The 27,732-nt window shown below is 57.7% G+C and overlaps 2 protein-coding genes across 6 annotated transcripts in view; one reads left to right on the top strand and one right to left on the bottom strand.

The window, feature by feature from the left end:
- Positions 1-4,068, bottom strand: part of SAFB (scaffold attachment factor B) — a 31,118-nt gene extending 27,050 nt beyond the window's left edge. The window contains exons 1-2 of one of the 2 annotated variants that reach the window (XM_023644510.2): positions 3,742-4,068; positions 1,486-1,570 (exon numbers count right to left, since the gene is read on the bottom strand). In XM_023644510.2, coding sequence (XP_023500278.1) covers positions 1,486-1,570; positions 3,742-3,930 — 274 coding nt within the window. In that variant the 5' untranslated portion in view covers positions 3,931-4,068. The remainder of the gene's footprint in view (positions 1-1,485; positions 1,571-3,741) is intronic. The other variant, XM_023644509.2, reaches the window with a different exon arrangement.
- The window catches only part of SAFB2 (scaffold attachment factor B2), a 30,177-nt gene continuing 6,420 nt past the window's right edge, over positions 3,976-27,732 (top strand). For 2 of the 4 annotated variants that reach the window (XR_002808999.2, XM_023644506.2), the window contains exons 1-14: positions 4,277-4,575; positions 5,496-5,583; positions 9,616-9,680; positions 9,761-9,955; positions 11,316-11,378; positions 12,090-12,117; positions 13,005-13,515; positions 13,936-13,985; positions 14,525-14,625; positions 18,714-18,863; positions 18,952-19,064; positions 23,327-23,457; positions 24,609-24,700; positions 27,391-27,527. Coding sequence is in view for 3 of the 4 variants with exons in the window: in XM_023644506.2 (XP_023500274.2) it covers positions 4,390-4,575; positions 5,496-5,583; positions 9,616-9,680; positions 9,761-9,955; positions 11,316-11,378; positions 12,090-12,117; positions 13,005-13,515; positions 13,936-13,985; positions 14,525-14,625; positions 18,714-18,863; positions 18,952-19,064; positions 23,327-23,457; positions 24,609-24,700; positions 27,391-27,527 (1,910 nt within the window). In the remaining variant the exon portion in view is untranslated. Of the gene's footprint in view, positions 4,110-4,276; positions 4,576-5,495; positions 5,584-9,535; positions 9,681-9,760; positions 9,956-11,315; positions 11,379-12,089; positions 12,118-13,004; positions 13,516-13,935; positions 13,986-14,524; positions 14,626-18,713; positions 18,864-18,951; positions 19,065-23,326; positions 23,458-24,608; positions 24,701-27,390; positions 27,528-27,732 lie in introns of those variants that run through there. The other 2 variants (XM_023644507.2, XM_023644508.2) reach the window with 2 other exon arrangements.

Genomic DNA, 27,732 nt, shown 5'->3' with positions numbered 1-27,732 from the left:
TATTTCTGGTTCATGGCAGCACCAAAAATTGGAAATGCCGAGTGAAACCTGGAAAAAACCTGAATAATCTAGTAATAAGGAGACAGACGAGCAAAATCGCAGTGTACTCGTACGAAGGACTACTCCTAGGCTGTTAAATCATGGAGTGTTTTTATCTACTCGTAGCCCTAGGGAAAAACAAAGAGATGTCTCTAACACGCTAAATGAAAAAACCAAATTACAGAATATTTTGTATGATACGACCAATTTTTTTAAAACGGAAGAAAAACTCACACACACAGGTGTGCGGACATCTTCATGGGCACATTTTCCGACTGCGCACACGCAGAAGTCCGGGGAAGCACGCCGAAACTAATACCGAGCTGCCCGCCGACTGCACAGGAACTTCCCGTTCTACCTACTACATATTTGTATTTTCAAAAACCTCAGCACAAGCATTGCTTTTTAAAGTTGAGACCAAAAAGAAAGCAAAAGGGAGACCCACAGGGTCTATTTTTCCCCGCCATGAGTGTCTTTCTCTGTCGATTTTCCAGACTCTTGGTCTTGGTGGAGACACTTGCTGGGCAAACCCAAAAATGCGCCATGAACCGCGGACCCCGAACCGACTCCACTCATGGTGAGCAGGGTGAGGCCACTGTGTCCTCCCGGAGCCGACCCCGCACAGCGGGGCGGACACAGGGGCCTGGCCTGCCGGAGACGGGTTAGTCCCAGTCCTTCACCACCGGCCCAGTCACACGAATAGGTCACTCTGCGGCCTGAGCAACAATGCCTCCACTTACCAAGGAAACTTCCAGAACAGTCCAATGCCCACTTGTAGCTAATTCTTTCTTAAAACAGTACTGAACGTTACTGAGTTAAATTATGAAGGAAACACTGAGGGGGAAGACAGACGAGAAAGACACAACCTGCACCCTCAGCAACCTGGTTCTGACCCCAGGCACGTGACAAAGCACTAAACCGAGGCAGGGAACGAGGCCACGCCAGGCAGCAGACCCAAGGAGAGCCTGCGGCTGCTGGCGGATCAGAGGCCGGCTCTGGAGGGACGAGGCCTGGACGCAGAGGACGGAGGGGGCCGCGGAGCACTCAGGGCGAGGCCGGGGCCAGAGCGGGCGTGCCTGGGGCCCGACTGGAGCGCACGGTGTAGCAGAGCGGGAACAGGAGAAGCAGGAGGGAAGACGGGGCAGGGGGCGAGGGCCACCAAGGCCGCGTGGACCGGGCCCTGAGGTGTCAGGTGGTTTGGAAGCACCATCTGTACAAGTGACCCCCATGTCCCGCCAAGTGCTGGCAAGGGCAGCTGTCTTCCGATGCCGTGGGCCTGACGCGCTCCACAGCAGGGTCTGGGCGCAGGGCCGCTGAGGGGCCCAGAGGAAACGGGGTTGCCAGCTGTCCTTCCCGCCTGAAGCCCAAGTCCCGCGGACGCAGAACTCCGGAGGGGCGCGAGAGGAGGCGCCGGCCAGGCCCCGGCCCACAGGGCCGCAGCCGTACCTTTGCTGGACCGCTTCGCCGCCTTCTTGCTCCCCTCGGAGGTGATCTCGATCTCGTCGGGGTTGCCGCCTTCGTCTTCGATGGCCTGCAGCGGGGGGACAGCGGGGGGCAGCGTCAGCAGAGCCCGCCTCCGTCCGCTCCCCCCTCCCTCCAGGGCTGCGGGCAGGCGCCCCGCACACCCACCAGCCTGGCGCAGGATGACCCGCCACCCATGCCGCCCGAAAGGCCGCCCCCTCCCCGTGACCCCTCCGTGGGCCCCCTGCCCGCCCCGGCACCGGCTGAGAACACCGCAGCCCACCGCGGGGCCGCTCCCACGGGGCCTGGACACGAAGCGACACGTCCTAACACACGCATCTGCGACCGACTGCCAACGTCCTGCTCTCCACCGCTAGGGGACCCCCTCAGGGACAAGGAACCAGGAGGGTCTCTGGCAAGCCCCGCCCCCGGCCTGTCATTCACGGAGCAGCCCCACCCCCGCTCGGACGCCCGGCAGCACCGAGGCACCAGGCGATCAGCACCGGCCGGGCGACGACACCCCGGGGCCAGGCTGCGCGTCCAGCCCTACAGGTGACCCTCCCCTCGGGCAGGCAGTTCCAGAAGCCTCGGTTCCCGGCGTTTCCCAGCTCGGCAGTCTAAATTTAGAACGGGGCCGGGGGCTCCACCCCAATCTGTGCCAGGAGCAAAGAAAACCCTTCCTCCTCTCTGAAGCCAGAGCCTGGAGCGGGGACTGGAGCTGCGCCCCGGGGGCAAGGGGAGCACAACCGGAAGGCCCCTCTCTCTCTTCCTAGGGACAGAAGATTCTGGAATAGCATCCGGAGAAGACAAGAGCTGCCCCAGAGAGGAGCGACCTCCTCTGGGTGCAGCGCGTCCCCGGGGGTGCAGGGCCCTCCCCGAGGCACGCGGGCTGAGTCCTCCTCGCAAGCCTCGCAAACTGCCCTCCGCCTTCCCTCCCTGGGAAAGCAGCCGCGGAGGGACCACGCTGCACGGCGGGGGCAGAGACATCGGCCACTGCAGGCCCGCTGGGCGGGAAACGTGTGTTGTGAGCACATCCCCGAGCCACCGAAAGGAGGGAGAAGGAAGGAGGGACGGCTTTGTCCCCGAAGAGACGAAGGACGAAGACCCCTGAGATCACACCCGAGCCGCAACCGCACGGGAAGGCCCGAAGCCATCCTCTGGGCCTGCAGGCTCGGGCCCGCCTGGGGGAAGAGATAAAGCGCCATCTGGCTTCGCGGACGCGCCGGCCCCCTGCTCCCGGGCCCGGGCAGGTGCGGGACTGGCCGTGCGCGCCTGCCCGTCCGCGTCCGGCAAGCCGGGACCCACGGCGACACACACGGGCCCACCTCCCCTCCCCCCGCGGGAAACAGGAAGCAATCCCTACTTCCTCCCCGCCGCAACCCCGAGCAACCGAAACCCCGGCTCCCGGCTGATGGGCGGCCGGGAGGGGACACCTCCCCGCACACCTCCCCGCCCGCAGGGGGTGGGGGCACCGGCGGCGGCGGAGGGTCCCAAGCAGAGCCGCCGGGAACAAGGACACGGGGGGGATGCGACGTGCACATCCGCCCCCCCCCACCGCCGCTTTCCACGCCGCATCGCCCAGAACCGCGAGCCGGGCGTCAGAGCCCGCGTTCTGCAGGGGACAAACGGTGGCGGGCGGTGACAGCGATCGCAGCGCCAACAGGGACGGGCCCCGGGCGCCCGGGGCGGCGCAGCCCCGCGTCCTGCCATCTTGCTTCCTCCCGACCCCAAAGCCCCATCCTGCGCGGCTTCCGACCCCAGAAACACGCTCCGAGGGGGCTCCACGTGCTCCCCGCCCACGGCCAGCCCGCCTTTCCGGGGGGGGGCCCGCGCAGCTGTCCTCCTGTCCCCCCGCCTGTCGCTCACATCCCCGGCCGCTCCTGCAAACAGCACCTCCCCGCGCCGGCGCTGGCAGCCCCCCAGACCCTCCTTTTCCCTTCAAAGACCCCCTAAATACGTTTATTCCGCAAACGGCCTCCCCCCCCCAAGGCCCGTCGGCCCCCACCGGCCCAGGAGCATCCTTCCTCCCCGAGGATCCCCCGCCCCCGGCCGCGTGACCTTGGCCGAGTCCCCTCCCCGCCGGGATTCGAACCCGGGCCCGGCCGCGCTCGGCGCTCCCGCCGGGGCCTGGGCGGAGCCGGGCCGGGCGCAGGCCGCACACCGGGCCGGGGGTGGGGGTCCCCGAGGCCCCTGCCACCTCCCCGCGCCCCGCGCCGCCCCCGCCCCCGGGCCTGGCGCCACCTTTCGGAGCCGCTCCATCAGGACGCTCTTGTTGCCGCTCGAGTCCAGGTTCCGTTTCCTCAGCTCCGCCCGCAGATCGATCACCCGCAGGTCGCTGAGCCGCCGCGTCCCGGTCTCCGACGAGGCGGAGCTCAGCGCCGCCGCGCCTGCCGCCCCCGAGTCGCCGAGGCCTGACAGAGTCTCCGCCATTCCAGGGACCCTGGCTCCGCTGCCCGTTTCACACAGAACCGGCCCGGTTTTCGCTCCGCTCCCAGCACAAAATGGCGCCGCCTGCGAGGGAACCGCTCCAGCCGCCCCGGCGCGCCTCGCTTCTGCGCAGGCGCACCCGGCGCGGGGCCGACGCTCCAGGGCGCGTCTGCACCTGCGCGGTGAGCGCGCTGCGGGGATGTGCGCAAGCGCGTTGCGTGTCGCCGGTCTCCCGCCGCCGCCGCCCGGGACGCATGCGTGCTGCAGGGACGGCGCCTGCGCGTGGCGGCGGGGGGCGCGCTCGCAGCCGTGAACGCCGGTCGGGGCGGCGCGCATGCGCGGCCGGAAAGCGGGGCGGGAGGAAGCGAGTGCGTTTTCCTCTTAGGCGGCGCCATTTTGTGGTCAGAGCCGCTCCGGCCGCCGGCGGGGTGGGGAGGGGGTGGCGGAGGCGGGCGGCCCGGGATGGCGGAGACTCTGGCCGGGTCCGGCGACTTGGGTGCGGGCGCGGCCGCCGTCGGGCTGGGCGCCCCGGAGGCCGGGACGCGGCGGCTGAGCGAGCTGCGGGTGATCGACCTGCGGGCGGAGCTCAAGAAGCGGAACCTGGACACGGGCGGCAACAAGAGCGTCCTGATGGAGCGGCTCAAGAGGGTGAGGCGGCGCGGGGCCCGGGGCCGGCACGCCCCCGCGCGGCCTCTCACCGCGGCCCGAGCTGTCAGGGGCCAGGGGACCCGGCTGGGTGACCTTGGCCCGTCACCGCCCCCTCTGTGCCTCGCTTCCCGCCCTCCGTCCCGTCGCTCGTCTCAAGGGCCCCCGAAAGCCCGTCTTGTTAGCTCCGGGGGCTCTGTCACCTTGGACGTGTGCCTTCCCCTCCCCGCGCCTTCGTTTCCCCGCTTGGAGAACCGTTGAGGTCTTGCAGAAAGGGGGCCGTGCCTGTTCCTGCCCCAGGGCCTTTGCACTGCCTGTCTCCTCCCTTGCTCTTTTCCTGGCTGGCGCCTGGTTGTCATTCTGGGTCTAGAGCGGAGATGTTACCTGCCTGGCCACCCTCTAAAGTGTTGCTTCATCTCTCTGCCTCTCTGTGTCTCCCCGTTCTGGGTGTGCGGATGCGCAGCCTCCTAGTGCTTCATACATAGTGGGTGGCATGGGGTTGTCGTCTTGCGAGAGCAGAGCTCCTTAAAGGGGGGGATCTTGGGAGGTCACTGGCGAGGACCCGGGCACGCACAAGACTGTTGGGTGGTCTTCCATCCCCGGGGGTGATCTGTGGACCACCGCTCAGCCCTGTGCCCGATCCGGTGCCGCCAGTTTGTCTGTTCCATCGTTGACTTAAAGCGAGAGGTTGGGCGGGTCGGAGGCCGGGGGCTGGCATTGACCCCGTCTCCAGATCCCGAGCTGCCCCCGCTTGGTCTCCTGGGGGTGGGGCACAGAGGGGACCTGCGGTGCCCAGGGTGTGCGGCCCGGGCCGCTCTGTGCAAGCGAGGCTTTGCCCTTGTCTGCTGGGGGTTGTCCCTTGCGGGGAACGGTGTGTGCCCGGCAGCCCTGAGCCGTGTCACCAACTTGTCCTCCCCCTCCAGGCCGTGAAGGAGGAAGGGCAGGATCCCGAGGAAATCGCTGTCGCCTTGGAAGCCACGAGCAAGAAACTGGCCAAGAGAGGCGTCAAAGGTACCCGCTCGCGCCCAGCGCTGCTCGGCCTCAGTGCTGAGTAGAAAACCGATTTGGGGGGCTCTTCCCCCCCAAACCCCCCCCCCCACCGGGCCGGGAGAACCTGCTTGGCGCCCATTGTCACCCCCGTCTGACAGTCAGCTTTGCTTTTCAGCACCTGACACGTTGCTGCGTCAGGCGTTCACGGCAGGACTACAGAGACGTGTGGGTGTCGAGCAAAATGAAAATATTTATTAGAAACTACTCTCGGCGGGGCTGGTCTGGTGGCATCATGGTTAAGCTTGTGTGCACCGCTTCAGCGGCCCGGGGTTCAGGGATTCGGATCCCGGGTGCAGACCTACACACCGCTGAGCAGGCCGTGCTGTGGCAGCATCTCACACATGGAATAGAGGGAGACGGGCACAGATGTTAGCTCAGGGCCAGTCTTCCTCAGCAAAAAAAAAAAAGAAAAAAAAAAGAAAAACAGTCGGTGTCATTGGGATTAAAAAAGACCTAGCGTAATGCACGCTCTGAAGGCTGCCACAGCTGGGCAGAGCAGCCAGAGGCACCTGCTGGGCTTCCTTCCTGCTTCAAAAAATAGGTCTGGAACCGAGGAAAATGACACCCACCGGAGACCGAATAGATCCCAGCTTCCTTAGGGTCCAAAATAGACTGGCGGGAGTATTTGCACCCAGCCTCTGTTTTCCTAGTGGGGTTCTTTTTAAAAAATCGAGATGTAGGTCACACGCTGTGAGATGCACCTGTTTAAGGTGGATACCGCAGCACTTTTTAGTATACTCAGCAGGCTGTCACCACTGTCTAATTCTAGAACGTTTTCACCCAGAAAGAAGCCCCTATGCCTGTTAGCCGTCCCTCCCCATAGACGCTGGTGATGTCTAATTGACTTTGTGTTTCTAGCGGTTTCCCTGTTCTGGACGTTTCCGGTCCATGGGGCACACGCTGTGTGTCCTTCTGTGTCGGCTTCTCTCCCTGAGCGTCGCGTGTGCAGGTCCGTCCACGTGCGGCTGTGTCGGGGCCTCGCTCCTCTTCACGGCTGATATCAGGCATTCTTGGAAGCGCTTCATTCCGTAACACTTTGAACCCTTGCTGCCCTCCTTGACGTTAGGTTTTGCAACATTAAGGACAGCGTAGTTTGAAACTCCTGTGCCAGGGGCTTGTGTCCTGGAGAGATGGTGCACGGACCTGGTCCGTGTCCCTTTCATCTGAAGGAGCCTCAGATCCGGGCAGCGGAGGACGGCGGCTCAGAAAGGCACAGAGACGGTGCTTTGTGACATTTTCCACAATTTCAGCTTCCTTTTTGAACAGCGTTTCCAAGCACAGCTTTTCCATAACCCGTCTCACGGGTTGGAACGTGTGCACGCGTTTTGGAAGGTTATTTTTGCTTAGATTACGTAAAGGATTTACTTTGGAGTTTAGTTGGAAAACGTTGGTGTGTTTTGCTGTTTTTGCAACGGCCCGTGTTTCAGCGACAAACGCTGAGTGTCCCGCAGGCTGCGGATGGAGAGAGGCGGGCCTGCAGCCGGCACGCACGGCACCTCCCTGTGCGAGGCCATGGGGTCCGCCGTGGCTGGAGGCCTGCGTTCCAGCAGCCGCGGGGCGACTGGGGATCAGCCTGCGAGTTTGTAGTGTCGCTGCTCACTGCAAACCGTGGAGGTTCGAGGCTTACGGGTCACAGCGAGCTCGGCTCCTGTCAGGGAATCTTCGTGTCCTTAGGCAGACGCAGCCTCAGATCCCCGTGTCTGTGTCTGAGGTCCCATCGGAGCTGCCCGGAGTTGGCCTTCTGTCCGGAGAGCTTTGGGGACAGTCCCTTCCACTGGCATAGAGAGCGTCTGTGCCTGTACGGCTCTGACCGCGAGCAGGAGGATGCTCGCTGGTCCTTCTCTCGCCTGTTGGGAGGAGTCACCGAAGCCCGGGGAAGGGGCAGTGGCAGGTCCCGCAGGTCTCCCACGTTGAGCTGGCGTGTTTGGGAGGTGTCTGGGCTCCTGGTTAGCGACAGTGCTGGACCCTCACCGTGTCCTGGTTGATGCCAAGTCCTCGAGGTAATGTAGGAGTGACGGGGGGGAATTAACCAGCCGTTCCCCAGGGTCCGTGCCGTACTCACTGGAAATTCACGAGCGACTGCTGCTTCCCATTGTAAAAAGCCACTAAACTTGCCGAGAAAAGCTTCCTCGTTGTGAAGAGGACAGTCGCTCCCCGACTCAGCTAGACAGGCAGAGGGCTGAGGACTCGTGGATGTGTGTTGAAAGGTTAAAGTTTGAGTTAGGTTTGCGTGGGATTAAAATGTGGTTTTCCGGTCTCTGTGGCCCCCTCCGCCCCCTGCTTGTCATCAGTCGTCACTGAGACCAGGCCCTGGGGTCCCGTGCTGCGGGGGCAGCCGTCTCCTCTGCATCTCTCCTTCCGTCCTGGGCGGGCCCTGCAGGCGGCTGTTCGAGGCCTGGAAATGGGGTGCAATTAACAAGCGTTCTTAGACCGCGTATTTCCCAAGGACGTGCCGGGTGTAGACAGAACGGGAGGTGGCACAGCTGAGGTTTCTGAGTCCCAGCTTTGGAGCTGGATCCGATTCTCCTGCGTCAGGTGCGGCGACAAACCTGCTGGCGTCGCAGGGAGAGTTAAATCGTAGACGTGGAGAGCGCGGGGCCCGACACGTGGTGCAGCGATGTCCCCTGAGTGATTCTTGATCAGAACGGGGAAGGAGATGCTAGAGCTGTGGACGCTGCGGGTCGCGTCTTTATCAGGGATGGAAGTTTCTTATGTTTCGTTTCCTTGTTTTTAAAAATTTCAAGGAAAGTACACATGTGAAAGTAAAACTTTCTCATCTTATCGTAACTCAGTGTTTTAAGCCCTGTTGGCGACTGCCCGAGCCGCGTCTGTCTTTCTCACAAACGCATCTTCACACTTGTGAGTATACAGACTCACTCATGTTTTTTAGTAAAAGTAGATTACGTGGTTTTGTTTTTTTTTATTTTTTTATTATTATTTCTTTTGCTTTGTGGGTGTTTCTACATATCGTTAAATATTCTTTAAAAGCCTACTGTTGTTTAAGTTGCAATCCATTCTCTGCTCTACCATGGGTTTCCCAGCCTCGGCACCATCGACAGTTTGAGCTGGGTGTCATGGCAGGTGCTGTCGGTGCCTTACGGTGCGTTGAGCAGCGTCCCTGGTCGCTGTGCCCCAGACGCCAGCAGACTCCCCCAGTTGTGGCGCCAAAAGCGTCTCCAGTCATTGACAGATTACACCCACTGGCCCGTCGAGAACCACTGGTGTCCCCGTGGGAACAGAACGTGCCCTGGGGTCATTCCTTTGGACGGTTGGCCATGCGCACTTTCTAGAGCCGAAGGAGCACCTGTGTTTCGAGTTCCTCGTCAGACATCGTAGGGCCTGTGCTCAGAGAGCGTTCCTGGCACACCAGGGACGCAGGTTTTTAAGGCTGTCGATACTTTGCAGCCCAGAGTTAGCACTCGCCTCCTGAGTCTAGACGTTTCTGCGCCCCTGCCCTCCAGCCCCGTGGGAGCCCGAGCAGTAACTTGGAACGGTTCTTGTGCCTTCACAGCACCCGGGATGACCACGGGGTCCGTGGTGGCCTTTGCCCTTTCACCTTGCAAAACATGGCCCCGGGCCGAAGACTGACAGCGGGTGCGATGCAGGGGAGCCGCCCGTCAGTGCCCCCGCCCGTGGTTGTGGCCGTGGTTCCTTGGTTGCTAGACGGACAGGGCGCTCTGAAGTTTCTGTTGGTTGGAGACGGGCTGTGTTTGTCTTCTTGTTTTTCTGTTGGGGTGTTTGCCTTGGTTCGGCGTCGTTTTGAAATCTCCTGGAGCTCTTAGGTGTTTTTCAAAGTCAAAAGGCTTTCCATGGCATAGATTCCGTAGCGTAGGTTTCCTGGCCCAGGTGGGATGGAGCCACATGTGGTAGAGGAGCGGCCACTCTCTGTTTGCGTGTCACGTGCTCTCCCCAGGTTGAAATCTGTCGCCCCGCGTAGACTCCCTCTGAGGGCAGGACCTGAGTGCTGTGACTGAACAGCTGTTCTGTGATTAGGACAGAAGACGGAGGAAGAGGGCACGGAAGACAACGGCCTGGAAGAAGATTCCAGAGACGGGCAGGTACGTGGCATCCCCATGGCGGTGGCGGCTGGAGGCCCGCGTCCTCGTCCCCGTCGTCAGTACCTCTCCTCCCCTTTCAGGAGGACACGGAAGCCGGGCTGGAGGGCTTGCCGGACATGGACATGGTGGACGTTAGCGTGCTCGGGGAAGCCGATGCCGAGAGCAGCAGCACCGCGGGCTTGGGGGCCGACGGCATTCTCGAGTCCCTTTGCGACAGCAAAGGATACGTGGCTGCGCAGCTGCGGGAGCTCCCGGCTCAGCTCACGGGGCACGCTGTAGGTAACTCGGGGACCTGGCGGAATGTGCCGGCAGCCCTGAGGCCCCCGGGGCTTGTGTGCTGTGACACGAGTGCGGGCACGCTGGTGCCTGGTTGACAGCACACGGCGCAGCCACCCATCACCGCGATTGCCCAAGTCCATGTCTGAACCTTGTGGGTAAATTAGAGCCGCTTAGATGCCACCCAGGTCGGATGTTAACAAGTGGATGACCGTGATCTCTGCAGTGTTGGAGGAGACGTTTGCAGTGGGATGGGAGACACTTTCCAGCCAAAAGTCGAAAATGCAAGGCCAACACAGTGAAAGTATTTCCCTTTTAAAGTAAATTAAAAGAGAACTGTAGAAAGATAAAACAAAAAAGTTCATAGTTTCATCATCCAGATAGTCCTTGGATGTTTTTACGTGTCCTTGTGGCCAAGCGCTGTCTGTAACTCAGTTCCCAGCGTCGCTTCTCGTGCTGTGGCACAGAGCTCTGCGGGGCGGCCCTGCGAGAGCTGGCTGACAGCTCTTAAGGACTCGGCGTGCCCAGCTGCTTTGGTTCAGTGGTTTTATTTATTTACTTAAGGCCATATCGCTTTAGACTGGAAAGAACTGCTCTCCTAGGACTGAACTTTGAACCTTAGGGGTCAAAAGTCACACGCTCCAAATGTTGCTGCCCTTCAGCCTGGGGTAGCGTTGAGCAACTCATCTGTCCTCCCCCCTCAGCGTGGTCCTGTGTGCAAGTGTTGATCGTTCCCAGAGGGTGGTCTTGCTTTCAAACTTCTCGGTTAGTGGAAGCACCCAGGTTTTGAGGTTCAAACCTAGAAAAGGGAAAAACAGAAAAATATCGGGGAAGGGGTCTTTTTTATATTTCACTTGAAGAAATAAGAGATGGTCGAATTTAGTAACCTTTAACATAGGAGTTTTTTTAATACATAGTAAACAGCGAAAAGAGATGACAATCAAGTATTTGTTTTAAACAAAACACTCCAGAAATGGGCACTTATTCTTATCTTAAAAGTCTGGCCACAAGTGAGATGAGAGGAGTGTGAAGTTTATCATTTCCGTCTTGAGCTCTGCTTTGGGGATGCTGAGGCGGGCGGGGGATGCTGACAAAGCTGCCTGGGAGATGAGTTCATGGGTTCACTCAGACACTCCTGACAGTGCTGCCTCTGCGAGCCGCTGTCAGAGCCGCTGGTGTCGCCAGGCCCGGAGCGGGCTGGCAGGGAGGCGGCTGGTAGACGACAGCACCCAGCAGTGGGCTCGCAGAGGACGGTGGGCCTGGGAGGGGAACAGACACGCAGGCTGCCTGCACGGGGCGGGGGAGGCCGCGGCGTGTGCGGCGCTGTCTCCACGAAGCCATCTTCATGTCCTCTTCCAGGTGGATGGCGACGGCTTCGAGAACACTCTGGATGCTTCACCAATGGACTTCAAAGTCCCTCCGGTAGGTTACCGTGTGGTTCTGCGCCACTGGAAACTTGAGGGCAGTGGTACATTGTCCACAGCGTGTGTGCAAATGGCTCAGGAAGCATGGACGCAGCCCCCAGGGCTGGGGGTGAGGGCTGAAGGCGAACTGTCACTCTCAGGGTCTGCAGTCCATGGGGGCGGGCTCGCAACCAACGGGAACGGAACTAGAAGGGGAGAGTTGGGCCACGCAAGCTTCTGGAAGGCTTCCTGGAGGCGTCCTCTGTGGATTGAGGTCTCGTGTTGGTCAGGAGTTCGCCCCGTGAGGGGGCAGAAGGGAGAGTGGCTCACTGGAGGGGTGGAGGATACGAGTGGGCCTGACGACCAGAGTCTGGGGTTCAGCTTCTCGTCTTGGGGACAGTGGGGAGTTGGGGGAGGGCTTAACAAGGTAGAGATGCCTTTGTCACAGGGTCCGCTTAGAAATACTGGGTTACGTTGGGAGGAATACATTTTTCGGTCTAGTGCAACTTAGAAAGCGGCGGCCCTCGTGTGGTCTCTGCCTTGACTTGGAGTCCGCCAGCTGCAGAGGCCGTTAGGTCAGCTGGCACTTGGGGTGGGCTGGCCGGACCCTGGGGGCTCGGACGGGCTCGGTGTTGCCGCTGCTTGCTTGAAAGCTGTGTCTCCCGGGGAAGTGTGCCTGCCCCGTTTGTAAGGCCTGGTGGCCTTTCTCTCTCTTTCTCTCTCTCTACAGGACGTTGAAGAGCCCCTGTCGGAGCCAGGTACTGATAAGACAAACACGCCATTGTGGTTTGAAAGGTCTCGCTGCTGTTTTTCCGAGCTGTCTCTCTCTTAAGCTGTGTTACGGTCTCGTAAATTACTTTAATGGTGGGCAATCCAGATCGTTCGAGGATCAGAGATTGGAAACCCACTCGTATCACCAGATCTGTGGCAGTGCCGTGCTGGCCTAGAGGCCGCTGTGTTTGGTGAGGGGCAGTCGTGATTTCCTCCCTCTGACCACGTAGCGTGGCATTTAAGCGATTCTTCCATGTGTTTCCACACATGAAACAGATCTTGTGATATCTTGCTGCCGGCCTTTCCGTTAGTGCAGTTGAGGCAGGATAAAGCGGTGTCAGGGCGCTCGGGACCCCAGAAAGGGTGGATCCCAGAAGAGGAAACTGTTTCTCCATGAGAATTTCCAACGTGTCCTCCCCTCCTGGACTGCGCGTATCTCCCGCCGTCGGAAGAGAGTCTGGTTTTCATGTTGGACTGTTCTGTTAAAAGAAACGCGAAGAAATTTGGAAATTGAGCTGTCAGTGAACGGTGATGGCATTCGCTTCGCCGCCTCGGACATTGGAAAAAGAAGTCAGAAGCCCCAGACTTGAACAGACACACGAAGACGTTCGGGAAGCAGCCGAATGGTTGTGGGTGTTTAAATCTGTGGGGCCTTTTCTCTTCTCTTCCCTGTAGCGTAGAGGCTTGCCTAGCGGTGGTCGCAGCGCAGGTAGTGTACCCGGTGTGAGTGTGTGTCCCCGCGGGTTTTCCAATCTCTGTGTAGCTAGCTCTTCTCTTCGTGTTAGTGTGGCCGCCGTGCCCGTGCCGCATTTGTGATTGCTTTATTTCCCTGGTAATTAAACCTTGTGCCATTCTATTCCTGTTAAATCCGTAGAAAATGAGAAAATACTCGACATTTTGGGGGAAACTTGTAAATCTGAGCCAGTAAAAGAAGAAGGTCCCGAGCTGGAGCAGCCATTTGCCCAGGATACAAGTAGCGTGGGGCCAGACAGAAAGCTTGCGGAGGAAGAGGACCTTTTTGGCAGCGGCCACCCGGAGGAGGGTGCTTTAGATGTGGCCGGCGAGTCCCCGGGCCAGGCTCAGGCGAGCCAGGCAGACAGCCTGTTAGCGGTAGTGAAAAGGGAGCCGGCGGAGGAGCCGGGCGCTGGCGCGCGGACGGACTGCGAGCCTGTAGGGCTAGAGCAGCGAGCGGAGCAGAGCAGGGGAGCCTGCGAGCCCGCGGGAGCCTGTAGCGAGGAGGCCGCGGAAGCGCCCCCGGAAGCCTCGAGCCCCGAGCCCGGGGATAGCCACGAAGACGGGCCGAAGCTTGCTTTTGAAGCTTGTAATGAAGTCCCTCCGGCTCCTAAAGAGTCCTCAGCCAGTGAGGGCGCTGATCAGAAAATGAGGTTTGTTTTTTCTCAGTTTTAGACCAGACGCTATCTCCTTTTCATGGGTCGTTTAATGACACGCATAAGCTGTTGTCCTGCCATTGGCCAGCCAGACTGATGACACTAGTTTACTGCTAAAGAATGTTTGATTTCTCTTTGTGTATTTTTAATGGGCGATTCGATTCCGTTTCTTTTTCTCAACCTACTATGGTTGTGTTCTTAAATTAAGCGCTCCCTTCAGCTAAATCGAATTGACTTTTAAGAATCTGACGTTGTATTTGGGGGTCAGATTCCCACTAGAAGCTTGCAAAGGTGTTTGGTAAAGTTTTATTTCAGACTAATTTTCTGGTAGGTATTCAGTTTTAGCACATATCATACTTTTAATTTAGTTCTCTTTCGTGTTTTTCCTGTATGAGTAACATTAACTTTTGTCTCTAGCTCTTTTAAGGAAGAAAAAGATATAAAGCCAATCATTAAGGATGAAAAAGGTATGGTTTAACTCACGCGGTGGGAGCCACCTTCGGAGCCGTTATCTGGGGAGGGGGGCCTGCAGGCGTCCACAGTCTGGACCCAGTAGTTTGCTTTATTGTGGATTCCTGGAATTAACCAGCCAGTGGGCACCTCGAGAGACGAGCGTTAAACGTTGGTGAGCTCGTGTCTTCTGTGTCTTTAGCGTGGTTATCATTTATGGGGTAGTGAGAACCGTATCGCAGGACAGGAGTCTTTCTGCCCGTGGAATAATAATGTGACCAGGGTCGCAGCCACTGCTGTCCTGCTTGAGCACTGGGCGTGGAGAGGCATTCCCGCTGTTGCTGACACGGGCACGGTTATCCCTACCGTAAGGACTCTCAGTTCCCAGGATGCAGACTTTCTGTGTCCCGTCCTGTGTGTTGGCAGCATTTAAATTCTTGAGTCGGGAGGGCTGACAGCAGACGTAGTTAGGTTGAAGAGAGGGCTCCCGTCCCAGGACGGCCATGCTCCCTGTTAGAGCCCCCGGCGGGGCGTGACCGTCTCCCTCCTGCTCCAGGGCGGGCCGGCAGCGCTTCGGGGAAGAACCTGTGGGTGAGCGGGCTGTCTTCCACGACTCGGGCCACCGATCTGAAGAACCTCTTCAGCAAGTACGGCAAGGTATGCTCTCCGTGCGTCCTGCCCCCAGCCTCGCGTTGGCGTTAAGAAGTCAACGCAGGAGCTCAGAAACTGAGTTCTGGCTTTGTTGAATTGTATTGGTTCTCATTTCTGGTCTTGAAAAACAACCACTACAATAAAAAACCCCAGGGGGAGCCCCCCGCCCAGTCCTGGGTGGTGTGCCTTGTTCCTTGGGCAAGAGTGGGTGACGGGGAGCAGGTAGCTCCTTGTGGCACAGAGGAACACCACTCCAAAAGTGGGTACAAAGAGCTACTGTGTAATGTTCTCGTGGTCCTGACTCCTCTTAAGGAGGCTGCTGCCTTCTGACCTACGCAGAACTGGGAGCGGGCGTGTCCTTTTCCTTAACCATGAGTAAGAGTCCACTTTCATCTCTTCTGACATCTTGTGTGGGTTGAGAACTGGCACGTAATAGTGGTTTAAAAGTAAATGAACTACTATAATGCTCACGGGGGCAGGAGGAAAATCACAGAATTCAGAAGCCTTCCGAGGGACTCGAAGGACACTTGAAAGCAATTCCCCTGTCTTGGAGTTGGATAACGAAAGAGTCTTGTTCTCAGCCCGAGGGACTGCCGTGGCCCTGTGGAGTGGCCCTCCAGCAGGGCGTGGGCAATTACTGCTGGGTGTCAAGAAGTCACAGGGACTCCAGGCAGAGGTTTGGCGGCTGTGCCATCCTGGCTGCCCAAGGGTTCATTGCTCAGGTCCGTGTCACCCGATGAGGTGTTGGTGAATGCGTTAGTGACAAGCAGACAGGACCCACAGGAAGCATTCAGCCAGGCTAAGAGAACTGTTAAGTTGTAACCTACCCGTTCAGTTATTTTGTTGACCTCCTTCTCGACTCAGGCCCTGATTCCAAAGCGGAACCTGACAGATACAAGGTCCCTGGCCTGCAGTCTGGTGGAAAAATCATTTAAGAAATAAACACACAGAGCACATCACAATAAGTATATGAAGGAGAATTACAGCGTGCCCTCTGTGTGTGGTGGGGAGACCTGATTTAGGCTGGGCAGGTGGGTTCAGCAGAGCTCCCTGAGCAAATCAGGTTTAGGGCAAGGCCCACGTGGTTAGAGTCGGCCTTGCCCATGGAGCTCAGCTCTGGACTCAGAGCAGGACTTGGGAAAGCCCTGCGGTGGGACAAGCTCTGTAACTGAACTAACCAGAGGCCGCTGTGAGGGCCGATGGCCGAGGGCAGCGGGGGGACAGGGATGTTCGAGCTTCTCGTGGTGTCTGCTCTCGTTCGGGTTTATCTATCGTCAGAAGTGATGCCTTTGCAAGGATGATTAGTTTGATGGAAAGGTCACATGGCCCATAATTGGCTCAGCCCCTGCCCTGGAGGAGGGGGAAGAATGTGCAGCTTCATCTCTGATGGGAGAACTGACATTCGTGTCCCTCTCTGCGGAGGCTCTGGTCCCCTTTGCCCCAGATGGGTGCTCTGGTCAGATCGGGGCTTTCCTCTGCAGGAGAGCAGTGCTCCTGCATCGCTGCGGGCAGAAGCGTGAATGTCAGGGTCTGCTGGGAACCTGGAGAGCATAGGACCCCCTCTGTCGTCTCGCACTTGGGGACACTGCGCTCTGGAGAGAGGGGGTGGCTCACTCACGTTGACCCGCTGAATCAGGTGGTCGGAGCCAGAGCCCAGGGCCCTTCGTCTCGGGCACTCCCCACAGGCCGGCTCCGCCCCACTGCTTGGATGTCCTGCCCGTGGCCAGTGGGTCCAGGGGCAATCAGTCCCCGATCTTGCTCTGTGTTTTCTCTCTCTGCTGTTTCTTCTTGGATCCCTTGTTCCTGGTTGTCTGCCGCCTTTTGTATTGAGTGTTTTTTGTGATTTGTGGCTTATTATCTATAACTAGTATATGTAACTAGTGTAACTGTGTTCTAGTTCTTTGTGTAAAGGTAGGTTGTTTATTAGATATTTTCCTTGTTTCTTGAGATAGGCCTTTATTGCTAGGAAATTCCCTCTTAGAACGGCTTTGGCTGCATCCCAGAAGTCATGGTGTGTTGTATTTCCGTTTTCACTTTTCTTATGGTAGTTTTTGATTCCTCTTGATTTCTTCCTTGACCCATTGGATGAGCTACTTTTTTTTAGTGGTTGCTTGTAGGAATTATGGTACAGATCTCGACTTAACCGTGGTCTGTCCCCCAGCGATGTTATCCAGTTCCCAGATGGCACAAGAACCTTACAGCAGTGCTCTGCCATGTCCCCTCCCAGCCTTTGTGGTGTTATCATCATACGTTTTACTTCTATTTAATAAACCACACAGTACATGATGGGCTTGTTTGTGTGTGTGTGTGTTTTGCTTTTGTTTTTGCTTGAGACAGCTATCTTTTAAAGAGATTTTTAAATAAGAAAAGACATGGGTTTTTAGTTTCCCCTGTTTGCCATTTGGGGTGCTCTTTACTCCTTTTCATACACCCAGGTTCCCACTGGGTCTCTTTCTCCTCCCCCCTTAAACCTTCCTCATAGCACGGGCTCGCCGATGGTGCCTTCCTGCTGCTTTCACAAGTCTGAAAAAGTCGTCTCCTGCCTTCAGCTTGAAAGCTGTTTTCACCGGGTGTGGCGTTCCCGGCTGGGTGATCTTCTTCCAGACGGCAGTGCCACTCCACGGCCCTCCGGCTCCCGTCGTTTCCGCCCTGTCTGCTGTGTTCTCGCCTTTGTTCCTTAGCGCACCATGGCTCCTCTTCCTCCGCTGCCGTGCGATTTTCCCTTGATCCCTGCCGTGGGGCTGTCTGCCGCCGTGCTTTGCCTTCGTGTGTGCTCCTTGCCTCTGAGGACTCTGCGAGTCGCGTCCCCCAGCTCCCCGCCGCTCTGCTTTGTTTTGTTTTCCACTTTTTTTCTTGGTTTCATTTTGAACGGCTTCTCTTACTATGTCTTCACCTGCCCGAATCTTTTCTTCTGCAGCGTCCACTGTCAGTCCCGTCTAGCGTCGTCGTCTCCTCCAGAAGTCAGGTTTGGGTCCTTTTCAGTATCTTCCGTGTGTTTACCTGGGGTGCTCAGTCATCCCCCCACCTTCTTGAACATTCAGGGTACGGCTGAAATAACTGTTCACGATCCACGTCCGCTAAGTCGATCGTCGTGTCATTTCTGGGCCTGCTCCTCTTGACTGTTTTTTCTTTTCTTCGTTAGCATCGGATTCTCTGCTGCTTGGCGAGCCTTGTCATTTAATCAGACAGCAGACCTCGCGCTTTACCGTGTCGGGAGCAGGTTATTCTTGTGTCCCTGTAAATGTCCTGGAGCTCCTGCTGAGACACGGTCTGTCACTTGCTCCTCCTGGGGCTGTTAGACTTCACGGGGCCAGAGCAGCCTTCGTTCGGGGCTGGCTTTGTCCACTCCCGGGACCGCACTCTGTGAGCACTCAGCCGATGCCCCGTGAATTTCAGGGCTCTGTGTGGCTCTTTGCTCTCTCACTGCCTTGATCTCCTCAGACTGAGCTCTGCTTGACTCGGGGTACCGCCCCCTCAGTTCCTCCTCCCCGGAGGCCCCAGGCAGTGAGCCAGGGCAGCCGCATGGCTCACCTTGTGTGCTCCCCGCTTACAGGACTCCCCGTCCTGTGAGGGCTGATGTCCGGTGTCTAAAAACCCTTGTGGCCTACGTGGCCTCCAGTTGTTTAGATTTTCCAGGCAGCGGGGGCGTAAATGCTAGGGACTTCATCCCGGCCGGGAGCGGAAGTCCACTCCGCATCTGTATCAGAGCCGTTTCAGCCGTGCCCGCAGGGATGAGTGCATGTCTGAGTGGCTAGCCCCCAGCCAGCCACGGGGACAGTGGCATCGCAGGAAGTGATCCGAGTGGGAAGGACCTCTGGTTCATTGACGAGTGTGGTTAGTGCCGTTGAACTGTCCTCAGCTTTTCCTGTCTGTTTTCTGTCATTCCAGGGGCTGGTCTTGTATCGAAAGCAATCGTATTTCGATAGGGCGGGGTTAATTAGAACCGCTTTAATAACTCATTCTGAGAAACTAGTTTCCAGAGAAGTCAAAACTGGTGGAAGTGGTTCTGATGGTCACTTAGCTGCTGATCACTTTGGACGCGTCATGTGCTTTCTCACTTGGAGGCGGGAATAAGGGTGCCCTTTCTCGTGAAGGTTGTTGGGGCCAAAGTGGTAACCAACGCCCGCAGCCCTGGGGCTCGGTGCTACGGCTTCGTCACCATGTCCACGTCCGACGAGGCCACCAAGTGCATCAGCCACCTGCACAGGACGGAGCTGCACGGGAGGATGATCTCCGTGGAGAAGGTGAGCAGTGCGCGCCGGTGTCCCCTGCCCAGGTCCCACAGCAGGGGCACGTGGACCCTGAGCCGTTTCTGCCCGTGTTGTGTTTTAGGCCAAAAACGAACCAGCTGGCAAAAAGCTGTCCGACCGAAAAGAGTGCGAAGTGAAGAAGGAAAAGTTAACGAGCGCTGACAGATACCATCCTGTGGAGGTCAAAGTGGAAAAGTAAAGTGACGTTTGAACACCTTTCTCCTGGGTGGAGGGCTGGGAGGGGCGGGCGGCAGCCTCGGGGCCGGCAGGGAGCGAGCGTGCGTCCTCCTCGCCGTGAACAGCCTCCCGGTCACATCCCAGGTGATCTTTCTTCGTGCTGCCACTTCCATCCTCAGCTTTCAATAAAGACGTTTTGTGAATTAACCAGTACCTAAAAAATGGATCTGCTGATCCTTAATGAGTGTTTATGTTCAGACAGCTTAGTAGCCTGTTGAAAAACATAACACACACGAAATGAAAGAGTAATATTTTTATTTCATTCTACATTCTGGGCCCTTGCACGGCCTCTCAAACCTTGGACTCGTTTCCTGAGCCAGACTGGTTTTCACACAGCTCCTGCTTTTTATCAAAGCAACTGCGGAAACCCAGCTTTGCAAAGATGCAGCATCGTCTAAAAGGATGCAGCCCGATTTAGTACTGAAGTGAATGGCCTCACGCGAGTGTCTGTGTGGTATCTGACCACTGTCAAGTCGGAGACTTAAAACGCCCCAGGGTGCCTGAGCTCTCTGTGGTCCCCGGGGCTACCTTGACACAGTGGTTTGGGAACTCCGGGTCTGAGCTACACTGTCTATAGAGGATGCAGTTTGTTTCTTTAATCCAGATGGAAATAGGGACAGGTCTTTCAAAGCAGGCATTGCTTATTTATACTTTTATCAAAATCTCAGGTTTGGGGCCAGCCCGGTGGTGTAGTGGTTACATTCACACGCTCGGCTTCAGAGGCCCAGGATTCCTGGGTTCGGATCCCGGGTGCAGACCTAACACCGCTCGTCAGGCCATGCTGTGGCGGTGTCCCACATATGAAACAGAGGAAGATGGGCACAGGTGTTAACTCCTGACCAAAAAAAAATCGCAGGCATATCTTTCTGAGAAGGTAGTCTTTGGTGACGTGCTGGATACGGCACTGTTCTCAGCACTGAGCGTCTATTCAGTTCATAATGTCGACACAAGCTGTTTCCACGTCTACATCCACTCACGCTCTAAAAATCGAACTTTTGCTGAGACTCTGCCAGTCTCCTAGTGATTCCATTTTGCTGTTTTATAGGAACGTTTATAGTCGAGTAAACGTGGCTGTGGACGTCGTCAATCCTGCTAAGTTGAACTTGGTTTGTAAAGGTGTGATTGCCAGTCCTTTTTTTTGGTGAGGAAGATTGGCCCTGAGCTAACATCCATGCCCATCTTCCTCTGTTTTGTATGTGGGATGCTGTCACAGCATGGCACATGAGCAATGTAGAGGTCCATGCCCGGGATCCAAGCCTGCAGACCCCGGGCTGCCAAAGCTGAGTGTGAGAACTTTACCTGCTACGCCACTGGGCCAGCCCCTGATTGCCAGTCATGGTGGCCAAATTGGGATTTGTCGGCCCCTGAGCAGTGGGCATGAGACTAGCCTTTGTGTGTTTAGGAGTGAGTCCGGTCATTTTCTCAGCAGCCTCTCCAAGGAGACACACCCTGTCTGCAGCGCTGGCCAGTTGGTGTTGGGAGAACTGGGGAGCCGTGGAGAGTCTTTGTGTCCACGGTGTTGGGGGTGCATCTCCCGCATTGGTTGTTGGATCGCGAAAGTGCGCCGTGTTTGTGGAAGAGAGGAAGGGGCATGACTAGCTCATGGTTGTCGGTGGTTCCGTTAGTCCCGGGCCCGTCCTGGCGTCTGTGCTCTAGTGGAAGAGGGAGCGGGCTCAGCCAGTGGAGGTGCCCAGCGAGGGGGCGGCAGGGCTGGGATGCGGTCCAGGCTGGCGCCCTGCCCCGGTGTGGGGGCCCTTAACCAGATGATGAACTGGAGAGGTTTCAAACCAGACGGCCTTCCAGTGGATTCCCTAGGAGGTTGAACGTTTTCAGATTGGTTTGAACCATATTTTTCTCTTTAAATAAACACCTCCATTAACCTTTTCTTTTGTTTTAAGGATTTCCAGGTTTAGGTTAGCCTAAGCAGCATAGAGGGACTTTTCCAGAGAGGGGGGCTTGTCCTCGCTGTCTTGGACGAGCAGCGAGTGTGTGTCAATGCCATTTGGAAAGCGCGCACGTGTCGAGCACGCTCCCACCCTTGGGGGCGACGCTTTTGGGTGTGTAGCCCTCCAGCCCTTTTCCTATATACATATTTGTTTCTTAGAAATGACTGCTTACGTAATTAGCATTACCCCAGTTCCTCTGTGTTTCGGAGACGCCCTGGGAGTACAGGGCAGGTAGCCGTCCCGCAGGAGTCAGGGAGGCATGACGGAGCTGCGCCTCAGGTGGCCTTCTCTGCAGCCCTAGCTCCTGGAAGCAGCGTCTGTGCCTGTCAGGAGGGGCCGGTGACCAGCCGAGGGCTGCTGTGCTGCAGGTGAAAGGGCCCAGAGCTGTGTGTGTCCACGCGGATGGGCCTTGGGGTGTGAGCCGAGGAGCGCTGTAGAGCCCACCTCGGTGCCGTCCCCTTGCGTCAGTCTTAAGAAGTGACGTCAGCGCAGGGGTCCTCATGGTCATGTGACCGTGCGTGTACTGCAGTCGCAGGAGCAGGAGCCGGGTGATGGGCAGTGACGGTGCGGTGGCGGTGCTCACGGTGATGCGGGGGGGGGGGGGACGAGTGTACCGTGGTCCCCCTGATCCACAGGGGTGCGTTCCAGGACCCCCCGTGGATGCCTCAAGCCTCAGAGAATGCCGAATGTGTGATATACACATATATGTGTGTGTGTGTTTGTGTGTGTAGTGTGCATACACACACACAGTTTCATAGTTTTTCCCTGTACGATGAAGTCTAATTTATAAAACCAGGCACAGGAAGAGGTTAACGATGATAGCTACTATTAAATAGAGCCATTATAACAATATCCTGCAATAAAAGTTATCATAGATCTTGGCGACCTCAGCATATGATTTTTTTCTTTCCTTAATAAGTCGAGAGCTTTCATCTTTTCGCTAAAGGAAGCATTTACAGCTTCTCTCGGGCGTACCTGAGTGGCCACCGTCACTGCTCTCGCGCCTTGATGGGCCGTGATTAAGTGAAATCCGGGCGACGTGAGCATAAGCCCTGCGATACCGTGACAGTCGATCTGAGATGCGAGACGACCCCTCAGGGACTGAGGGCGGGGGGGGGCGTACACAGCGTGGACACGCGGGACCCGGGCACAGCTTGATTCCATCATGCTTCTCAGAAAAGCACACGATTTAGAAGTTACAAATGGTTGGCTTCTGAAATTTTCCATTTAATATTTTCGGCCCGTGGTGGACCTCGGATAACTGAGACCGTGGATAAGGGGCAGTCCTGCATCTGTGACGTCTGCTGTGTCCATAGTGTTGGTTTAAAAAGGAAACCAGCACGTTGTTGATTCTGGTACACACCATCAGTGATTACCTGTGCATATTTACAGTTTTTAAAATTTTAAAATGAAAAATTTTCTGAAAATGGGTATCATTTTAAAGCCCACAGCTCCATGCTGTGCAAGTTTAGGAGGGAGGCGGAGTGAGCTGGGAGGTCTCCTCGGTCAGCCTGAGCTGGGCCCGCTCGTGGGGTCGAGGGGGCGGGCAGCACCGGTCAGAGGCCTGCGGGCCCGGCTTACCCGCCCTGGGCCTGAGTAAGCTCGGGGTTGACACCCGAGACAGACGGCATGAGGGAATGGGGCAGACAGCATGGGCTGGCGACCATGACTTGTTTCCCTGCCTTACGATCAAACCGCCTTCGGGTGGAGTGTTAGACTTTGCACACTTGCTGGCACGTCGTGTGTCATTTTAACTCCGCCGCAGTCCGCGGAAGCTGCGAGGTGTGGCGTGTTGGTGTCCAGCGCAAGTGACCCACTGCTTCATGAGCAGGAGCCTCCTGTCCCCATCCTGTACCCCCATTCTATCTGATGCTGGACTTATTGGAAAAAACGTTTTCCCTAGAAAACCTGAAAATAATACTCCGCACGTACAAAACGGGACACTTAAGATGAGCTCTTAACAAGCCTTGCTGTGTGCGTGGAGTTTTGCCCGTGTACGCCTGCCTGCCTCGCGCATCCCTGCGTCTGGCATTGTGGGGAGACGGCACCAGGAACCCGCAGCTTCCTTCTGCATCTTTCTAGATTAATAACCATTAGTAACCGACGTGGGAGTGGGGGCTGCATCTAGAGAGGGTCTTATCTTTAGCACGGTTTTCAGATCATCCCCATCCGCTGGCCGCCGGCTGCTGGGGTCCGTGTGCAAGTGTGAGTGTGTGTGACCCGCTCCTGTCACAGTCTCAGGAACTCGAGTTTGATAACCGTGTCTTTTAATAGAACCGTAATTAAGAAGGAAGAGAAGATCGATAAGAAGGAGGAGAAAAGGCCCGAAGACATTAAAAAGGAGGAAAAAGACGAAGATGAGCTGAAGCCAGGGCCCACCGATCGGTCCCGAGTCACCAAATCAGGTGAGGCGTCCTTTACGTGCCCACGAGCAGGGCGGAGCCTGGGGACAGGGCTGGGTGGGTGTTGGAGCACGTGGGCCCGGCCAGCTTTCGGGGGAAGTCAGGGCAGCGGGGTCCCCGGTGGGAAGCGGCCGCGGGGCTTTCTCCCCGACACCAGGCACCGGGCGGCGTCCGGGCTGCTGGCTCAGGGCCGGGCTGTGCTTCTCCTGAGTCTTTGGCAGAGGAGAGTGCGGGGTGTGCAGGAGGAGGCGGCCTGGCTCCTTGTCGCTAATTCAGCTGTGCGGTCAGCTTTATCCTGCATTGATGTGCAAGCCGGCCGGCGTGCAAAACAGAGAAAGCAAAAACCTCACAACACCCGTGCCCTGGGAAGGTGACAGACGAGAGCACACCCCTGTCGGCATTTTATACAAATGCATTGTGCTCTGTGCCTTCCGATTGGCTTGAGACGCCACAGAATGTTTGTGGCAAACAATAAAATTCTTCCTCTCCCAAAACAACCCAAAAACCAGAAGCGAAACCCAACCATCTGGAATTTGCTGGAGCGAATGACGACGAGTTAGATCTTAGATGTTCGGGTAATTGGCCGGCACTCGTGAGGGACGCGCTTTGACGATGTTCCCCGAGTGTCGCAGATCTGCCGAAATCACGACTCGCTCCAGCGGGGGGCGCCCGGTGGTCGTGTCGGGGGAGACGGGTTTGGAAGCCTTTATCGCTGTAGGAGGTGAAGGGAAGCCCCCCATCGGCTGGGGCTCCCTTGGAGCCGGCAGTGTCTGATTCAGAGCACCAGGACCCAGATTCCGCAGAGCCTTCTAGAATGTGTGGGAGGGATAAAAATCGAGACTGGTCATGCTGGGGGTTTGGTGTGGGCTCGAGGAAGCCTGCAGGGCGGGTGTGTGCACATGGCATGGAATGTTCTCCGACTCATATCTCAGGTGTAAGGTGTGAGCAGATCGCGGGCACCGCCGTCCACGTGGGCACGGGCCTGTCGAGGTGCGCCAGCCACTGCCAGCCGGGGTGGCCTCTTGCTGGTACTGTCTCTGCTGGAGGAGAAAGAGGGGTGCAGAGGCTCCCAGGGCGTCAGTCACTCGAGTGTCTGCTCGCTGTCGGGCTGTGGGGTGCCGTGTGTTCTCAGAGGTGGCTGTTTCTTCCTCAAGGAAGCAGAGGAATGGAACGGACGGTCGTCATGGACAAATCGAAGGGAGAGCCCGTCATTAGCGTGAAGACCACGAGCAGGTCCAAAGAGAGGGTGAGTATTGCACCCGCCCCTGCAGGCCCGCCGTCGTGGGGGCGCTTAGCGGCCACTTTGATTGGCGTTATGACAACAGTGCTTTCACCTTTAAAATTCTCAGTTCTTTGAAGTCGTCGGCAGGCCCGTCCTTGACTGTTCAGGTTGTGTGTACAGACAGAACGCAGGTTCTAGAACTTATTTCAAAACAGTCCCCTGCCGTGTTGGCTTCCCCTGTGGCCCCCTCACCGAGCCTTCGTCAGGGTGAGCCGCTCGGACAGCAGCGCCCCATCCGTAGGACGGGTGGGACCTGCTTTTCTCGTCGGAGGGCGGGGTCTGCTCTGTGCTTAGTTTCCTCGTGGTTTGTTCAGTTTCTGGAGTCGACTTTCTGATCTTCTGTTGAATAACCCAGAAGCTAAGTCCACCTTAGCACTGAGCGTGTCCCGTCACCCGAGAAGGAGCCGCGCTGCCTACCTTGGACACGCAGCTGGGCACGCTGGGGGCTTCGCACTGGCTTTTCCCGCTCTGGGAGACAAGCCCTCTGCTTCCCAGCCGAAGGTTCTAGCTGGAAGGTTCTCGAGCACAGCAGAGCCCTTTCAGGGACCGCGGAGTCGTTCCTCCAGGCGCACTGGGCGGTGTCGAGACTTCACTTCAGAGCGAACATCTGGATTCCAGGAGGCAGCAGTTCCTATGCTGCTCTTTCTGTGGCCTCCATGAAAATCATAAAATACAGAGAAATCTAGAGGAAAAAAGAGACACGTGATCTTACCACTCAAATAACTGATGTAAAAAAAATGAGTAGTAACGATGCGCGAACGAGCACCCAGGCGGTACAGGAAGACGCAGCACAGGCACATGGGTGCCTCTGCCCCCACAGCGGCCACACCGCGTCCCGGAGGGCGGCGCACGCACGCGCACAGGCCCTGTGGGGAGAGGAGCGTCCTCTGACTTGCCCTCGTGCACTCTGTGCATCTGCGTCCTGGGAGCCTCACCTGTTGAGACGTAGTTCTCCTGTTTGACTTGTTAAAAAAAATTTTTAAGTTTTGGAATAATTACAGACTCACAGGAAGTTGTAAGAGTTAGTACAGAGGTCCCGGGTACCCGTCACCCAGTTTCCCCCGGTGGTTCCGTCTCCTGTGACTGTCGCACACGACAAGCCAGTAAGGGGACCCTGGAGGACGGGCCATGTGTCGTGCCAGGACGTTCTGGCACCAGAGAGGATGAGTGTGGCCGCCACCGCACTCGAGACGGAGAGAGCTCCAGGGTGTCTCCCCTTTACTGTCCACGCCCCCCAGCCCACCCCCGTCATACGTCTCTAGAAGGTGTCGCTGTGAGGATGGTGTCGGCGGAGTCACGCAGCCCGTGACTTCTTGAGGCTGCTGCTTGCGCTCTGCATGGGGCCCCTGGGACCTGTCTGGGTGGCCCTGCGTCTCCCGTTCCTTCTGAAGCTGCATGTGATTCCATCTGTGGACGCGCTGTGAGCGCCCTCACTGGCACCCTGGGGACATGCTTGTCTCCACGGCCCCACGGAAATGGCTGTGGCGCCACCTCCCTGTGCGCCTCTGGCAGGCCTGTGTCTAGGCGCCGAAGCCCGTCAGTGGTGGCAGGTGCAGAGGTGTCTGCTTGTGACTCCTGGAGAGCCCTCAGCAAGGTCGTGGAGACGCTGACCTTGGGTGGGCAGCTGGGGCTGGGTTCTGAACCCCGGAATGCGATCCGGGGCTCTCTGCCACGCTGGCCTCTGCACTGGGTCGCTCCCCTCCCCGGGAGCTCGGGGTCTGTCTCTCCTCCCTCCCACTGAGGGGGCTGCGACCAGATCTCAGCTTTTGGCCCGTCTCATGGACGAAGGGTGTCATCACCATGTTTGGGTGGCAGAGTGTCCTTGTAAGGAAGTTGTCCTCTGTGTCTCTGTGCCTCCCCCTGGTTTTTCGGGGGGTTTTTGCTGCTGTTATTTCTTGGTGAAGTATCTGGTCAAAGCCTTTGCTCCCCTTTCTCTCGGTTGCTTTGTCCTTCGTTGTCGCTGCTCCCCCACGGGCTGATTTGGAAGATAAGCTGAGGACCTTTGAGTACCCGTCTCCCAGGCGAGAGTCTGGGCTTCAGGGCTGGGGGCCCGGGCTCCAAGCCGGGTAAACACGTCCTGGAGAGGCCTACTCGTGCCCGTTGGGGCGTCCCGGCCTCTGAAGCCTCCGCAGGGGAGGCGGCCACTCGTGTTTGCTGCCCTCTCCAGGGAGAATGGACACGCGTGCTCGGGAAGGCCGTGTACGTGCCGAGGGCTCTGCAGACAGGGGAGTGGCTTTGGCAGCCACCTGCCTGGGGCCTGAGCCCCCCGAGGAGAGCACGACAAGCAGCCCCTCCTCCAGTGGTCCACACCGCTGGCCTGACTGCTGTTGCCCCTAAACAAATGGGCCACCGTGGCGTCATGTGCATGTGCCCCGGGGCTCCGAATAGCCTCGTTGGCTGTAGATTTGTGGAGGCCGTGGCTCTGCCACGCCAGAGAAGTGACAGCGGGTTCCCGAAGGTTCCTCTGCCTCCTCTCCTCCTTGAGGGCCCTGTGTGCGGGTTGAGAGAGGACCGGCCGAGCGGCGTGATGCAGAGCGGAGCTCATGGCCTGCCCCGGGCCGGAGACTCCCAGTGTCACCCAGGTCCGCGTCTTATTCAGTGTGCCATCGTGGGAATCACTTTTCTGATGTTAATAAAGCACTTTTGGTAAACAGAGCTCCAAGAGTCAGGACCGTAAATCCGAGAGCAAAGAGAAGAGAGACATCTTGTCGTTTGATAAGATCAAGGAGCAGCGGGAGCGAGAGCGCCAGAGGCAGCGGGAGCGGGAGATCCGCGAGACTGAGCGGCGGCGGTGAGTGGCCGGCAGGCGGGCGGGCTCCCGGGGGCTCCCCGAGGCCGGGGCGGCATTTCCCCAGGTCACAAGCGGCACAGCATGGATGGCGTGTCGGGCTTCAGAGCCCGTTTCTGCCCAGAGGGCATCCTCTGGCTGCAGCCGGCCCCTGGCCCGCTGAGCCAGCCCCTGCGTGTGGCTCTGATGGCCGGTCCCCAGTGTGGAG

Source organism: Equus caballus, chromosome 7, assembly GCF_041296265.1.
Source record: "Equus caballus isolate H_3958 breed thoroughbred chromosome 7, TB-T2T, whole genome shotgun sequence".
NCBI classification, from domain to species: Eukaryota; Metazoa; Chordata; class Mammalia; order Perissodactyla; family Equidae; genus Equus; species Equus caballus.
This window is presented reverse-complemented; position numbering and strand designations above follow the sequence as displayed.